At 36.7% G+C, this 15,537-nt stretch overlaps 1 protein-coding gene across 17 annotated transcripts in view; it reads left to right on the forward strand.

The window, feature by feature from the left end:
• Nucleotides 1-15,537, forward strand: part of LOC105685760 — a 51,751-nt gene that overhangs the window by 24,698 nt on the left and 11,516 nt on the right. For 5 of the 17 annotated variants that reach the window (XM_012400143.3, XM_048650681.1, XM_048650683.1 and 2 more), the window contains 2 exons: nucleotides 12,319-12,397; nucleotides 15,048-15,310. In XM_012400143.3, the coding sequence (XP_012255566.2) occupies nucleotides 12,319-12,397; nucleotides 15,048-15,310 (342 nt within the window). Of the gene's footprint in view, nucleotides 1-1,485; nucleotides 2,734-2,869; nucleotides 5,400-12,318; nucleotides 12,398-15,047; nucleotides 15,311-15,537 lie in introns of those variants that run through there. The other 12 variants (XR_007277135.1, XM_012400134.3, XM_048650682.1 and 9 more) reach the window with 10 other exon arrangements.

Consider the following 15,537-nt stretch of genomic DNA (forward strand, 5'->3'; position numbering starts at 1 on the left):
AAAATTTTATGAAAGTAAAAGAAAATAAAATAAAACTAAAGGAAAGTTACGAGTCGACGCTCCATAGTATAAACTTCAATAGAATAATGGGATCAATGAAATTCGAATATACGTATAGCCGGAACGGTACTCTTCGTTCAGGTGCGCTGAGAACAATAATGGAAAAAATTCAAAGTCTGAGGAAGGGGCACTAAATGATCCCATTTTTTCATCAAATACTTTATGGGGAGTATTGTTAACGAATGGCGCGAACGGGGGGGAAAGGGGCAGTTACGATTTTCCATGACGAGGTGTCGAAGTTTCGGCTACAAGATTTTTTTCATATTCCAATATTCTAATATCTGTGGCAATGTGGGGCAATGTGGCAATTTTATTTAAGAACGCATAGATGAATATACCGGAGGGGTTGAATGTATCTAACGGAATGAAAACTTTCCGACATCCGAAATGCGTTTTATAACCCTCACCCCTCCCCGTGATATTTTTCTATACCGATATACACACACATCCGACCGATTCTGAAATTCTAATAGCGTTCGCACGCTGATTTTATTAGATTTTCCGTTAGTCCGGCAAATTTATTTTTCCTACTTTTCTCACTTTCTGTAAAGTTTCAGCTCGTACCCGCTAAAGTAAAGTATGATGTTTGAACAACCTCCGGCGTTGTTATAAATAAATTTATACCTCATGAAAATAAGAAGGAGAAAAAAAAACCACAGCAATAACAAGGATAATAAACCGCGGAAGAACGGAACGGAACAAGTTCCAGGGTGTAGCGATAGGCGTCGAGCTAGGGCATAGGCTCTACGACGGTGCCGACATCAACACCTTCGACATACTTATATATATGTATATATATATATCTCGATGAAAATTCTTGGGGCTGTTTCCGCGATCCCTTGAGAAGACGGAACCACCCGATAGGGGTTGGTCGTCCATATTCGCGTTGAGAACCGAGCCGAAGCGAACGGAGCCGATTCGAGCAGGACCCAAACTCCATCCAGAGCAAAGAGACCTACACCTACCTACCTACCTACCTGGCTAAACGCGACGTACGACTGAACCGGGGGTTCGTTCGCGCCGTTATTGATCCCAAAACTCCCTCGCCCCCTCCGCCCCCCCCCCCCCCCCCTTTTTCCGTTCCTCTTTCGCCTCCCTGTCGCATCGTACGCTCGTCGCTGAACGCTCAACGACTGCTCAACGCTGAAAGCTCTCGCCTCATTCCGTCCCTTTTTTCCGCCCTCCGCCCCCGCCCCTCGTTTCTCCTTTTTCTGCCTCTTTTTCCTTTCCTCTTTTTTCCTCTTTTTTCCTTTTTTTTTTTTTTTTATCATACGCCGACGAACGAACGCTGTCGCTTGCGGGCGCGCGCTGCGCTCGAGCCTTCCTGCCTCGCGCCACCCCCCCTCCGCCCCTCGTACGCCTCAGTTCTGCCGCCGCCCATGTTTCTGGCCCCAGGCGAAGAGCTGACTGGCACCAGAGCTCAGTCAGTGCGTGCACCGCGGCCGGCCGGCGTGCACCGTGGACGCGCACTCCCTGTCAAACGACCGCGTGGGCTAGTATCCCCGTTATTTTTTAAGTAGACGAGGAGAGAGGGATAGATCTCGGTGTCAAAAAGCGGATCGAATCCAAAAAAAAAAGAAAATAAAGATACCAAAAATATAACTGGATAAATAGAAATAAAAAAATTAATCAACCAATAACGATATACCGTATACGTATACGTATATATATATATACACACGTACATACTACATTGAAATAAAATTAACGCCTTTTTTTTCTTCTTCTCTTCACCCGGTAATCCTCCGGCACACTACCCCGCACTCATTTTATTCGTCTGAAAAATTCTCCGTTTTTTTTCCTTTCTTTTCCTTCGTGCTTTTCTTCCTTTGTATTCTTTAATTGTATCACCGATCGAATATTCCACGATACACCGCGATAACGATTACGCTATATTTTTATCCTCCCGTGTTGTTTCTACACCCATAAAAGAGGAATCTTTGTACACGTATTTAAACGTATGCCCAAGTATAGTTGCATAATAGTGTACGTTACACGGTTAATAGGCTGTATCGTAAATAGCCAATATTCGATATTCACATACTTTGATAAACCGGATACAAATGTAAAACTGCTAGCCCCCTCTCGTCAGTGGTTAAATTTGAAGAAAAAGTAAATAACTATTACTTACATATGATAATATGTGTGATGATATGTGTCATGAAATCTGGATGTATAAGTATCTATCTAAATTCATTGTTATAGCTGTATGTTGATAAATCAGATTCAAAATTAATTGAAACAAAATAATTGTAATATTAGTAATAATAAGTGAAATAATAAAACGACAAATAATATCAACAATTGTGGTGATTACTGGTACGATATTAGTGTACGAGAAATTGTTAACACCGTATCGCGAGTAAGATAAAAGAATGATAATAATAGAGAAAGGATAACAGAAAAAGTACCATCGAGTATTCATAGCGTTGCAAACTAATTCTGTTAACGCTGTGATGCACATAAAATATTGATAACACACGTAATAATTTAATTGTATTAATATTATTACTAATAACAACAACAACAACAATAATAATAATAACAAACTATACCGATAAGTTCGGAAAATATTTTACCCTTACTCGTACACGTTGCGGTCTACGGAAAATTCTTTTCTTTTTTTTTTTTTTTTCTTTGTATGAAAGTGAGGAGGAAAACCAAAGAAAATAGGTAATCGCTAAAAAAAAAAAACTATGGTACATACACGTACAACAATTGTGTCGGTGTATACACTCAAGGAGAATATACGTGTTCACGTATGTATATGTATATATATTTAATAAAATATATACATATGTATAGTAGGAGAGAAACGGTGTCTGCACTGGAAAGTACAGGCCGTTGTTGGGTGTCGGAATAGAAATTTTTATTTCACACACGTGCATTAATCTATCGAATTGAAATTCCACGCATCTATCCGATACATACTTCAGAACGGTTTTACGAATTGTGTGTCATTGAAATTTGTGGAGCAATAATTTTTATGAGAAAACCAACAAAAATATTCCTCCCAATTTACTAGGCGAACCAGACGAGAGTTATGCCTGTTATAACGGATAGCGTCCGGCGCGGTGGTCACATGTCGGAATTTCGGAAAAAAGGGAAAGATAGAGAAACGGGATGAAAAATAGAAAAAAAATTTGATAGAATATCGTAAATTGAGAGGCTGGTGTGAAAAGAAAGAATGAAAGAAAAAAATAAAGTAAAAGATAGAAAGAGAAAGGAAGAAAAGAGAAATAGAAGAGGAAAGAATCACATTATAGCAACAAGTTCCGGTGCATGTCATATATGTGTGCACCTATATATAGTCGAACTATGATATAAATAACCTCCGCTTACCTAGCCTCCCCCTCCCTCCCTCACCGTATAAAGAACTGGCAATAATCGGAGATAACGCAGGGATTATGCACCTTCGACCAACGCCTAGGAAAAAAATCTTGCGCCACTTCTATTTGGGAGAAAAAATTCATTTCGAGTCGAAGGTGCTTAATCGGTGAATTATCTCCGATTTTTTCTGATTTTTTATATCACGGAGGGGTAGAGGGAGAGGCAAGTAACCGCAGGTATATAAATACAGGTTGTCCGCTGACTGACCATATAATTGACCCCGCCGTGAAAAATTGCGCATAATTCGCTTGCTATTTCATACTAATTGATTAATTAATTAATCAATTAATTAGTTACTATACTTTGTAATTTTACCTATTGTGTGGACATATGTTACACCCTAATGGGATTCATTTTTACTTATTATTATTGGTCTCACCTTTTTCTTTTTGCTCACCGTTTTAATGAAATTGCGAAACGTGATGTGATAAAAAAAATTCAAGACTAATAATATTGCGTCGACTATGCAAATTTTCTATATCTCTGAATTTTTTTTGTCCCCCTTCTTTCATCAGACTCCTCCATCTTTTCATCTGATGTTTTCATTTCTACACATTGAATTCACGGTTAATACATTCGATCTTTGAAAGTGAAATGTGAAAGAGAAATTCGATTAGGGTGTTTCATTTTTAGGCGACATTTTTTCATCCCTTTTCTATACCCGAAAATCTGATATTTCAAAGGAAAAAAATTTATATCCCTGTTTGAAAAAAAAATTGTACGTGAGTCAGAGGTTTCGCTCATCCGAAAATTCGATTTCCCGTTTGAATAACTGCACGGGGAAAGCTTTTTTTTTGGTTTCAACTCGATTTGTCGGTGTTTACGAAATTTTTTTTTAACAAAAAATGAATATTATCGTATCCCATGAATTTCAAGAAAAAGTGAGTAAGAGAAAAAACAGAAGTGAGAGAATTATACGTTCGTTAATGGTATCGATTAAACAAACCGTAACGACTGTGTAAATGGGACATTTCATGCCAAATCATTTAAGCCTACCAGCGACCACCGTTCCACCGTACTTGTTGTATAATACCTATAACGTTTTTATCGGTGTCTCAAAAACGACAGTAGTCGATCTTGAGAGAAATCTCATTCGAAATTCCATTTCCTGCTAAAATCCAGACTAGAGAATAGTAATCAATTTTCTAAAATTTCGAACGGTCAAGATCACAGGCTGACTGATTTGGCGTAGAATTTGCAACAGTCGTAGCTGTGCCTTATATCGAAATTTTTTTTCTAAACAGTTGTAATTTATCATCGAATAAACATTAACGTAGAAAGAAAAACGGAGGAATAAATCAAAGTTCGAAACCCAAAAAAACAATATAACATATAAATCGAGTAAATTGAAAAGTGAAAACGAAGAAGTATAAAAAAAAAGGCAACCGAAAAAGGGACGAGAAGTAATAATAACTCCTGATCCAAAACTGGCATCGGCACCGCGACGCGAGGCCCCGGGTCCCCGGTGCGGCAGGATCCGCGGGGCCCGGCGTCGAGCTAACGGTGCTGGGAGTGGACTGGAAAGAGGCGAAGGCGGAAGTAGAGTGGTTGGCGAAAGTGGAAGCGGAAGCGGAGGTGTGGGTGGTTCGCTTTCGAGCGGTGGATCAACCGCGACTACAACGGGGTTGCAATGCGGTTTGTGCGCCGTCGTTGCCGGGCTATTTCGTAGAGCGATGTGCATCGCCGGTAGCCGAAGAGGATCGGGTGAGTCCTGCTACCAGGAACTCACCGCGTCCGAAGGACTGCAGCAGCAGCAGCATCATCAGGGGGTCCAGATATCCTCTAATCGCCAAAACAATGCGGCGTGCATACAACAGATCATCTCGTCGTCTCCATCACTGAACTCCACCATTTCGCAAATACCCATTCAACAACAACAACAACTCATTGTATCAAGATCCGGTTCTTTAAAAGCCCAGAATATCGGCAACAAGGATACGAATCAAGAGGTAAGATAGTCGCGGCTCATTTTTGTGAGAATTCATTTATTCGTGTCCGTTTTCCGTTCTACCCAAACTTAAAAAACGACCAACGATCCATTTGCAAACGTTCAAGCGTCGACAACGAACCCTGGGCGGCGAGGCCACTTTCTTGAGCGACTTTTATTTGACCTTTGCAAGGTCAGTTGAAAAAAATATTTATACTCCCTTCGAACGCTACCTACGACTTTTGTATCAAAAGTTTTCTCCTATACGACCTCGTACTTTCGAGTAATCGAAATGGTCCAATTAAAATAGGACACTTTGTGCATCGTCGTACCGAATAATCCTCGCGATGCACCGGAGAGGTCAAAGTTATAGATATTTATATTGAAATAACAATGATCATAATGAAAGAGGTCAAAATAGGGGTCAATATTCATACCCTCCGTTTTTTTCTCATCGTCATCACCATCATCACCATCATCGTCGTTGGTCCGGACATCGCGTTATGAATATGATTAATATTACCGCGATGACTCAGATCTGTAATATAATGTGTAAAGTCTGCATATTACAAGTACGAAAATAAGTCGTTACATGGTTATTGTAGTTACAGTTAACTGCGTTGGACATGCAGCTGTCGACCGGCCACCGGTCGGTGGCTCGTAAAAGAAAAAAATAGAGATAAAAAAAAAAAAACTAGAGAAAAGAAAAATGAATTAAAAAGAAAAAAAAAATCGCGATATGTCGTTACACTATTATACTTTGGTCCAATTCTCTATAAACATAAACGTCGACTTCCCTATTACCATGCGCGTACAACAGTGTACGTATAGATATGATACTCCGTACATACGCCGTACGTCATCGTACAGGGTGTATAGTGTCCCATTTAAAAAATTGGAGAATAACCGAGCGAAAAATTCGATTTTTCTTTGATGGTTTCAATCAAACTTCCCTCTGTTCTGTCCCTCCACGCGTAAAAACTTCAATTATCCGTTTCGATACACGACAGCTGCCAATGGACGGTGTGGGAAAAATCACAATCCGAATTTAGACTCTTTGAAATTTTTGTTTCATTGGAAAAGTCGCATCGACAAATAAATAAATGAGAAGGAGAGAAAAATCCTCGGAAAAATCGCATCGATTTTTCGATGTCCTGCTCGATTTATACACCTATGCATACGTATAATGCGTACGTATGTAACACGTATCGTCCGGTCAACGATAATTCATAGATTTATAAACGGAAAAAGAAAAAAAAAAAAAAAAAAAAAAGAAATCAGAATTTCGAAAATGACCTGATTTCAAAATCCTAATATATGTTAATGTCAACCGAGCCAAAAAGTTCCATCATAAAATCTGTTCTAATTTTAAGCGAACCATCCGCGCATTTATATATACATTGAATCATCATCACTCTCAACAACTTCGGCTGAAACTCTTATTTACAGAAAAAATAAATTTCTGAGCTTTTTTTTCTTCTTCTTCTTCTCTTTATAAATATATGTATTTCATATTTTATACAAATATATATATCTATGTGTATTTATATAGTTCAAATTATACAGACGAATGTGCATACAGATAACAAAAAGAGACACCCCGTATAACGACCAAGTGTACAAATATTAACTACCGCGTACTTATGATGTGTATAGTTGCTCGAACGTATATAGCTTTTTCTGTTACTGTTTGATATTTGCTCGCTGCTGCGCGCAAGCGGGTTACCTTATAGTAACTCATAATGTAGATACCTAACCCACCTATCCATGTATGTACGAACGTACATATGTACACCGCGTTATATCACTTGTAGGTGGTGTTATACATACCCAGTCGAATTAATTTTGATTACCATTAAACAGTCCAATTAGTATCGAAATTTTCACAAAAAATATGGCTGTAAGTAATGAGGATGTTAAACTAGAATTCTTTATTTCATTATATTTTACTATTATCCATTTGCAACTACGAGGCAACGTGACTATCGCATGTTTTTATTCTATTTGTCCAAAAGTTTGTTGATTCCGGTGTAGGCCGCATTGATTGTTAAAGAAAAAAAAAAAATTAGAAAAATATTAATGGAAAAAACTCAATATACAAAATAGTTAAATTGGCAAATAATTTAAAAAATAGAAGAAGAAGAGGAAGGAATGAAAATGTACCGCGTGCATATATGAACGTACATATTATGTACGGATCTTAATTGTTTTTATTATTATTATTGTTGTTGTTGTTATTATTATTATTACATACATGTGTATAGATCTATTTGTAAGTCGTTATCAGTCACGCAGCCGCGTGGCCAAGCTGCTGTGCTGATAGCGAAACGCGTCTCATCTTCTCTGAAAATAATAGTATAGTATTTCATTTAGAGATTGCGCCATTATTCTATAAATCCCGAGACAAATAAAACGTTACTATTATAATTTAGTATGTATATATGCAAATGTATATATCGGTATACGGGTGTATATAGGTATGTTCGTATTCATGTATGCATATACGTATAGTACGATTACAATTATAATGTAAAGTTTTGATGTACTTCCACGTACGTGATATACGAAAACTTTGAAAAGTTTTCGAATCAAAATTGATGTCGCCGCAAATTCGTACACTCCGTCATTTTGAAAAGTTTACAAATTTGAATTGAGAAACACATACTTCTTTCTTTTTTTCTTCAATTTTATTTTCATGTAATTAATTTTCCCCTCATACACCTGCAGCCGACGAGTCGGATACCGACCTGCGCAACAACAGACGCGGTTACGTGAATCAAATTTCGTGACAGAGAGAACAGAAAAGAAAAAATAATCTCAAAAATTGTGTAACGAAAATTAAACTCAGAACTGCAAGAGAGACCGAGTGCTCGAAAAGAACGTCCCGTGCATACGAAGGATAAGATAAATAACGAAGGAAAAAGGAACAACCAAAACTATAGATCGAAAAATATTATCAGGAGAAGCTGGGGGGAGAGAAATGATAAAACGCAATTCCATGTGACAACGGATATCTGCAAAAAAACGTCAAGCTATGTAACCTTATTGTACAACTCTGAGAAAAGAATTTTTATTCAATATCAATAGCGCGATTGTATGGATTTTTTTTTCTCCTTCTTTTTTATTCGAGTAATTTACCGTTAATTATGATGGAACGATGTAATTAAATATTAGGGCATCTACAGCGAACACGATAGAAGCGTCTCGAACACGTACAACCGAAATAAAATACAAAAAAAAAAAAAAAAATGCAAAAGATAAAAGAAGCAACAAAAAATGAAAGTTAATATGTTGCATCGGATGAATAGCCTTGATGGCGATACGTGAATGCACGATATGTACGTACGTACATTTCATATATTGTTATACAGAGTGACTAATTTTGAAAATAATCGCGCGTGTACGAGGTATTGCAAATACCCCGTATTGAAATTTTTTTTTTTCTCCATTTTTCTACGAGTATTTTAATCAATAATTATAACCAGGTATGGTATAGCTTTCGAAATGGAACACTCGGTAGATGTATCATGTAGAATGTATTTGGGTGACGTCATAGAGAATTGCGCTTTGCGGAATGCGAATCGGGTCAATCACAGCTTTCATGCGTTACATATGTATATTAAATATATGTACATATTTATATACCCGAGACGAGCGGTGACTGTCAAAATATGTACGTAGGTATGTTTATACGGGGTGTAACAAAAAAAAAAAAAAATGATCAAAATCGAGATCTGCGAAGATCCATGAAAATTTGTGGTCGCGAAATTGATCTTGACCTAGTCGCTAGTCGACGTAAGATTGAAAAAAAAATTCTGATTCGACGAAAATGAATCTGTAACGCTCATTCATTGTCAGAATATGATCCTCGGTGCATGACCTTTCTGACAGGGGTCACGAAACGGTCTCCATTAGAAGCTTGCATCCCATTTTCAGTCATTTTCCCATACGAACGCGCAGCCAGATTTCATGCACAGGCCACGTTTTTACTCTTGACTTTCTGCCCCGAAACGGCAACCTCGATGTCTGGAGATTTTTATGCGAAGAAAAATCAGGCTTATCAAGTTTGATGAGTTTCGAAAATTTTCGAAATTTCAATCCTTATTCGGAACTCGGCGTACCTATACCTTATTAATTATTATCCTACCTCACGCACAACCCTCACATGCATGCCACTCTTCGGAACAGCTACCTATAATAATAGCCTTGCAGTTTCTAAATATAAATCAACTGATGCACGCTATAACGTTCCAATGCAAATATTAACCCGATATAAATTGGACGAGTTTAAAAAAGGAGGAGAAGAAGAATCAATTTTCCGATATTGTTGCGTAGTTGAATTTTCATCATTTTGGCTGGGTTGACAGAGTGCCGCGAACGTAGGTAAAAAATATTTTTAATAAAAAATTCATTTCCGAAAATTCGAAAAATCATGGTTACGATGAAACCGGAAGTCGCATCGTAAGATCAATATGGTTATATGAACATGGAATATATTTATTTGGTTATATATACCGATAAAGACGAGTCACATGACCAGAGCCCGTCGAAATTCAACAACTGAAGTAATTAAACGAATTTACAGCTTCGTAATGTACACAAACGATTCGAATTGACCATCATTTACAGCAATACGCGCGATATTCCATTAAAAAATGAAAATAGAACTACCGTGAAATTTTCCTTTACCACAATCATTCCTCCATCTGTTGATGTACCTAAATCGAATATAATTTTGTTTGTTTTGAATTATTTAAAAATTGACGAGTCGATCGTTGAGATGGACAGGTCAATTTTGTTAGCAGATTCAGATCCCTGAGCTCAAAATACGTCGAAGTATAGGGTCGTACAAAGAATTTCAATTTTTGGGCCGACCGAAAGTCGAATGAAATTGAAAGAAAAAAAAAATCAAAACCCCATGAAGATGGTAATAAAGTCGATCAATTAAATCTAGCATATGGTTTTCCTCTGTCGAATGCGGTTAATTGTGTATACAGTGCACATATTGTGGGCAGTAAACTCGTCTTACATTTGTATATTCGGTTGTGAGCTGTCTACAAAAATGTCACCGCAGCGATTACAATTTCTTTTTCTTTTTTTTTTCTAAAATGGATGACGCCGTTGCGTAGATTTGACGGCCAATTTGATAAAAGAAAAATCGCGACTAGGTATTTTCAAAATGACCCGCAGGTTTACGATGAAAAATTTTAATTATTGTTATTTTTGTTTGTCTTTGGCGACGTATAGACAATTATAATTTGGGTCAGCTGATGCCTGCAGCTGTCTTTGACCTCGTTTGAACATCGATTGCAGTATAGGTAGAAGAAGCTACAATATATAGACGAGTAATTGGCAGGGTTTTCTACGACCGTTGGTTTCGTCATGAATTAGTTTTGAAAATCTGCCCAATCGTTGAGTAACGTGCCCTTAATTTCTATAATATTATTCGGGTCGTCGGCAGCAGCTGTTATTCGTTGCTATACCTTCGCCTCCCACCGTCCTTTTCTCATCTTTAGATTAACACATATCGTTATCCTTGTAACATCCGGGCTGTCGAAATAAGGATTCCGAATTTTTTGGATCTCCGAATGTTGAGGAAAATTCATTTTCAAGTCTATATCATTTTTTCAAACTTTGAGGCATGCACTCCCACTCCGTTATAAAATAGACGCAGATATTTTATTGGATCCACGAGATCCTTGAATCCGAATTATATGTATGTACGTACATATGCGACATATATGATGTCGAAATTCCAGAAGCGGTTAAATAATTTGATCGATGACCGTATGCATTGGCCAGCCCTTGAACTTACTGATCTGATTTGTTTTAGGCTCCAAAACGAATTGTTGAATCTCTTCTCCTCTAATAAGTCACTTTTTTATGTTCTCCCGATGCTGTGAGTTGTTTTTGTTTTTTTTCTTTTTTTTTTTTTTCATTAGGTCTTTCTGTTCGATTTGTATTGCCGATATACTCTGACAGTCCTCAAATTTTCGACTGCCATTTTCGATGGAGAGGAATTTCAGAATCCTCGTGACAAGTGCCCCAAAAAACTTGACACGTATAAAAATGGATTTTGTCAAAATTCACAGATGTATTATCGAAATATAAGTACGATCGATTGAACAATTTTTGGTTTCTCTTTCGACCAAGCGATCTTGAAAACCTGGACTGCATCGATGTTCTTTTTCATCACACATGATTTGTCGGTGTATACGCATCTAGTTCTATACCTACAACGTTAGTGGCTGCGTCCGATCACTTTTTTCGGAAAACTAAAAATGAAATAGTTCAAAATTTAAAGAGAAAAAAATAACGCATATCTATATCCCGCGGTGGCCAAGAATAGCGCGAGACTAGGAAACAGTCGAACATCGTTCGGCAAAATAATGGCGTTGGCTGACAGTTTTACTGCTCTAGATAATATATGTATACGTATGTATATAACTAGTATACATAGGTAATATATATTTACCCACCGCAAATTCCCTGCAGCAACTATATGTATACGATCAGATCTGCTCCCAGACTGAAAATGCCCTCGGGACTTCTATATAGTACTAACAATATATGTATACCCATCTGCGCCATCCGAAATTTGGAAATTAAAAATTTAGAGGCAAATATTTGATGTACATTATATTCGAATACGTTATCATTATCATTATTTATTATATTATCTTCGTAGTACAAATATTGTATTATCAAAACCATGTATATCGATTGATTTTTTCTGCAGGTTCGAAACTTATAACCCCTAATGATTGAATGAAGAAACGTTATAATATACTAAAAATAATTATAATTTTCTCAACAGGAAATTGGCTTTAGGGGATAAAGAAATTGATTTTCAAGAATTGCTCGTCGCCTTACCGATTTCAATTCAAATTAAGTACAAGATATCTAATTATAATAAAATATTCTCGATTTTGATGTTTCAGAGAAGAACCTCTGCAGCCGATGAAACAGTAGTAACAGATGGGAAAGTGCAAAATGCAGCGTCCGTACGCGTCATTTCCGGTAAGTGCAACTGAATTTATTATCCTAATTTAATGTTTGCACTTTAATCGATAAATTATTCAATAAGATTATAATTTGATGTACATATATTTCTACTATATAGGTGTCTAAAATTGCGTTTCCAATTGTCGTTGTTATCATCCATTTATAGAGATAAAGTTCTTTAGTAACTCGTTCTAACTAATTCAATAGCTAGCCGTTGTCGTGTTGGTGTTGTTGTTGTTGTTGTTAATATCATTATTATTGTTATTATCACTCTATCGTTAATTGATTCGCTAATTATTATCCATTAAAAAATAATCAAAACTTAACATTCAACATATAAGGCATTGTAGAAAAACAATAATGATGAACAAATAAATCTCGACCATGTTATAGTCAGGTAATTTGGTCAGGCAGAATTTAGGAGGCAAAGCCGGTAAATTAAACACCTATAAATATACTCCGATCAATAAAATATTAACCCTTGAAATATTTTCTGACTTGATTGATGAAACAACTGCGCCCTTAAATAAATTAGATACTAATTCACCACTGTCGGTATTACCACCAGTGTAATAACGATGTGACGATGTTTGCTGTGTACATAATATCTGCAGATATACATATATTTACTCGACCGTTGAAAAGCGAAACGTTCAAATAACTACGAATATCGGGTGAACAATCTGCTGTATTATAGTCGTTAATTGAGTGAAGTAATGATACAAAAGTTGAGTATCTGTAGAAATTCATTCTCTCTTTTGTTCTTGACGGTCCATAATGACAGTTTCATCACTCGAATGTGTACACTTTTGGCTCCCACATACTTTTGAATGTTGATAATGGTTTTGTAATTACAAAGGTGATCGCTATGATATTATATGGTGTAAAATATTTTAAACTTGTTATAAGTTATATCGTGCATGCTGAAGACTTTAGCTAATATTAATTATCTACTTGTCAATTTTTATACTTATTCATATAACTAGGGCAACACCTGCGTTGCAACTCATCATACAAATTTCTATGAAAATTATGGCTCGTCAGAATATTGTATAGTCATAGAAATTAATCGCTGCAATTTACTCACTCCCATTAACTCCGTTAAATTCTTTTACTTGTCCTCATCAACCGCGACAAGTTGCCCTCTAAATTTCAAAATCATTTATACAGGCCAAATTTTCGGACCTGCAGGCTGACTTACTTATACGAATTTTGGTCTTTTCTTGTAACAAATTGAATTTTCGATTCCACGTGGGTGTATTATAATTCCGAGTAATCGTTTATGTATTTCTTTCAATACCGTGACAACTGCTACTGGACAGTTTTACCGATTTTCTGCACATTTTTTTTTATTACGTCAACGCGTGGGAAGAAGTAGTTCAGTGATGTGGGGCTCGATCCGGGTTGAAACATACCTCCGATAAGTCAACCAAGTCGTTAAATAAAAATATGAACCTTACGTTTTATTATTACGTCAATACTAATTACTAGTAGTCGAAGGAGAAAAATTTCTTGCTCTTCATTCATTTTCGTTGTATTTTTCTTTTCTTTCTAAAACCTCGCCGAGAGATTGATCGTTCCTGAAATAGTATAATCGCTGCTGAAATCTTATTATTACATCTTCGCTAATTCGAAGAAATTTGGGAATTTTTATAGAAATCTCATTATATAGTTTTATATGAGGTGAACAGTCTTTGCTTACTGTCGTTATAAGCCCATATATTTTCATTTTTTTTTTTTTTTTCTCTCTTGTCAGTGCAGGATGAAAAGTAATTACCTGCCTATCTGACCGCCCTACCACGTCCATACAGGAAATTACTTTCTTATTTTTTCATACTTTATATGTTTTTTTTGACAACCACTTGCAATCGAGTCCGCAGAAAAACGTCCCCAATCAATGGTAATTAGAGATCACAATGAAAATTCGGTACTTGAACTTCCATGATACTTATATTCAAATTTGACGAGATCGATTCGCTCAGAAAACCGCTTCACTCAAACGAACCAAGGAATAGTTCTGGAATTATATTACAAAACAGCTAGAGATAAATGTGAATCGCACCTTATGTATTTACTTGTGTTGCTTGGTAATCAATACTCTAAATCATCAAAATGCGACTGATCAAGGTCCTGGGCACATCCGGGTATCGGACGGAGAATAAAACGACAATTATTACTTTATCGTTGGAGAGAAAAAATAATTTATGGTCATATTTTAGGGGTCATATACATACAGCTGTGTCCCATTTAAGCAAATACCTGTCGATACACAAATGAAACTCTCTGATATGAAGACAACTCCGGATTCAAAAATCCGAACGAAAGATCAAGGTCTTCCATTATTCTAATAATACAACCGTGGAAAATGATTGTTCAGGTGTCGATCTTTTGACCTAGGCTATGCTGGAAAATTACCTGATGTAAAAAATTAACCGAAAAGTATAATCGAAAAAACTGGTACTATTTTTTCATTGTCGAAAAATCAACATTTCTTACCTAATTAGCCATGATCAGTTGAAGTAAATTGTTATTGTTATAGAGGCTTGAGGCAATTGAAGGGATGTGCAGATCCATAACATGTTAACTCTACAAACTTGTTCCTTGAGCTTTCCTGCTTGTTGAAGATATCCTTGACACGCCCTTTTTTCACGATTTATACTTACAGAAGACGCTGGAACGGCAGCATCTTCAGGGGGTTCGCATTGTCTGGCTAATACTCCCTCAACACATCGAGGGTCAACTTCAAATTCACGCCGTCTTTCCGATGCGGATAGGCTCCTTCTCGAGGCTCTGGAAACCGGAAAAGAAAGAATGAGACACACCGGAAGATTTCTTACAATGCATAAACGACGACGCAAACGATTGACGACAAGGTCCTTGAACCAGGATCCTGGTATTCTGGACGATATTTTTCACGGACAAGTCCAGGTAACCTCAAATTATTCTATCCATCATCCTTTTAGGTTATATACCCCTTGAGGGTGGATAAAGAGCCTTTATTATTGATAGAACCCATAATATTTGAGATTATCATGCCCACATTTGTATTTGCAAAGATCGAACAGACGGCAAGTCCTGGTGTAATCAGCTTCTCTTTGTGTAATTTCTCAGTAAATATATCTTTTATTAGCAAATAACATCAATTAATTAACGCA

This window comes from Athalia rosae, chromosome 2, assembly GCF_917208135.1.
Source record: "Athalia rosae chromosome 2, iyAthRosa1.1, whole genome shotgun sequence".
Lineage (NCBI taxonomy): Eukaryota > Metazoa > Arthropoda > Insecta > Hymenoptera > Athaliidae > Athalia > Athalia rosae.